The sequence below is a fragment of the Limulus polyphemus genome, unplaced genomic scaffold (assembly GCF_000517525.1).
Source record: "Limulus polyphemus unplaced genomic scaffold, Limulus_polyphemus-2.1.2 Scaffold4024, whole genome shotgun sequence".
Taxonomy (NCBI): domain Eukaryota; kingdom Metazoa; phylum Arthropoda; class Merostomata; order Xiphosura; family Limulidae; genus Limulus; species Limulus polyphemus.
In genome coordinates, this window is record NW_013669634.1 from 48224 (window position 1) to 50818 (window position 2595).

Consider the following 2595-nt stretch of genomic DNA (forward strand, 5'->3'; position numbering starts at 1 on the left):
TGAGATTTATTTTGTATTTTTCATCTTTTCATTTTATCCTACATTGTTGATTTCACTACAGTTAGGGTGGAGAAAACAACAGATGAAATACAAAGTTTCACCGAAAAGAAAAAAAATGTTTTTTTCACTTTCATTTAAGAGGTTCTACAAATTATGCAAATTAAATATGAAGCTGTAAGATAGAAAGAAGTATCTTTATTGTTAATATTAAAAACATCTTTCACTCCGACTCAGTAAATATTTTAGAAATTCAGAGAAATCTTTGGTATAAACAATTTATTAAGAAATCAAATTTTTTGTGCACAACAAACTTATAATGTTTATTAAAATTTGCCAAATTTCATGAAGATACATTTAGTACGTTCAGATTTACAGTACGTTACATGGTCTGTAAAAATGACCAAGATCGAATATGGGGAGTTAATACGAATATTATTTCTAAAAAATGAGCCATTATTTACAGATATCATGAAGAATCAGCTTTTCAATGTCAACGTAATAAATGAGAATTGTTGATTCACTTAACTAATATTACTTGTATGTCCAATTGGATACACTAATTTCTAATAAAACAGAACTGACAACTTTACCGAAGCTGACTGAAAACTCCCACGACAAATTTATATGTGTAGCAAGGACTAGCCTTATAAAGCATAAAATCTCATGTAACATCAGATATTAAGATGTGACACGTTTAATTGTGCATGATCTAATGCCATTTAGAGATGGGTGTTTAACTTAATTACCTATAAGAGTCATTTATCATCATGTGAAATAATTAAAATGACAACTAAGATGATTAAAGGCATGAAAATAATCAAACAGTGTTTCCAATACTCGTAATATTACCAGTATGATTTTTCATTATTATTTCAATTATTTGAACTATCCCAGTAACCAAAATACTGTAATTAAGTTTATTAATTAAGCTACACAACGGGCTATCTGTGTTCTGCCTTCCACAGGAACCAAAACCCAACCTTTAGCATTATAAGTGTTTTTTTAACCATCTCATGAGGATGATCATTCAGTTGAATGTAACAGAGAAATGATCCAGAAAATTAATCAATTAACAAATTACACTAATTGCCCAGTTCTAGTGCCACTAACAGAGTTGATACTTTACTGGATAATCAATTAACAAATTAAACTAATTGCCCAGTTCTAGTGCCACTAACAGAGTTGGTACTTTACTAGATAATCAATTAACAAATTAAACTAATTGCCCAGTTCTAGTGCCATTAACAGAGTTGATACTTTACTGGATAATCAATTAACAAATTAAACTAATTGCCCAGTTCTAGTGCCATTAACAGAGTTGATACTTTACTGGACATCATTGTACATAATACGCAATATTTTTTGATCCACTTACTTAAAATGATCTTGAAGTGCCACATTCAAGTCAAATGAATCACCTCGATCTGCAAACCCAATCCCAATGAAGGCTGAATGACCTAGAACAATGATTAACATAATATTAATGACAAATTATCCATATTCATAAGGTATAAAAAAAACACACCTGTTTTTAGTTGACCAGGTATTTTTTTGTATTTAAAAGTCTAAAAAAATTGGTAGAATCCCCTTTTTTATTCACTCAACTCTATGTTTCACTTTCTGATGAGTTTAAATTTCTCACTATCATCAAGAAACATCCAAAAAATAAGGAATTGATAATATGAACAAATTACATAAATAGTAATTTAAAAAGCTGAAATACATTTAAAGGTACAAGTTAATGGAAGTTCACTTACCTGTGTTTCTACATTAAAAAAATAAAAAGGTAACAAAGCCTCAAGTCTCTTTTAGTAAGACAGGCAATGCTTTGGTTAGCAAAACTCAAAGAATGAAAACATGTTTAATTATAAATATGAGCAATTAGACTAATGTCTCCTGACTAATTACAAACATAAGGTAACAATAAAATGCTTTTTACTCTGATTATCTTGAATTCACAACATAGGGAAAATACAACTTTGATAATATTTGTATAGAAAAGTAGATCCAACTGTGTGCAATCTTGATGTATATACATAACTACAACCATGCCCAGACCAAGTGGCACCGATTTCATCCTTAGAAGAATTCACCCAATAATAACAAGTTACAAACTCACACAAATCAGTTTACATACAGAAACCCACACTGTTTCCTAACATATGGACAACAAGGGACCATTTGTTTCATCAAGGCTGTCTCTACCCGCCCATCCTTGAGAAAAGTAAAAACTTAAACCCACCCTTTATTTCTTAGGTAACAATCTATTCCCCCTTTTAAACTCTTGTAAAATGGTAGCCTCCCTTACCGCTGACAGCAATTAATTCCGTAAGCCAATCACCTTGTTAGAAAAATAGGATTGTATCTTAAACTTGCATCCTCTCATTCAATTATCTTCATAACGTAACACAATGAAATCAATGGTCTCTGTCTCATCAATCCCATGAATCATCTTGTAAGCTTTAATAAGCTCCTCTTACCTTTATTTTCTACAGAAAAATAACTTAAAAGATATTGAATAGACAGTGAAATAGGCAGCAACTGCCTATTAGAGAAAACTTGTAGAAATATATTGGTGACTATACAGTCTACTTA

General features: G+C 30.6%; 1 protein-coding gene across 1 annotated transcript in view; it reads right to left on the reverse strand.

The window, feature by feature from the left end:
* LOC106470469 (NECAP-like protein CG9132) overlaps positions 1-2595 on the reverse strand; it is a 14069-nt gene that overhangs the window by 5967 nt on the left and 5507 nt on the right. The window contains exon 4 of the mRNA XM_013931029.2: positions 1376-1457. Within this exon, the coding sequence (XP_013786483.1) occupies positions 1376-1457 (82 nt within the window). The remainder of the gene's footprint in view (positions 1-1375; positions 1458-2595) is intronic.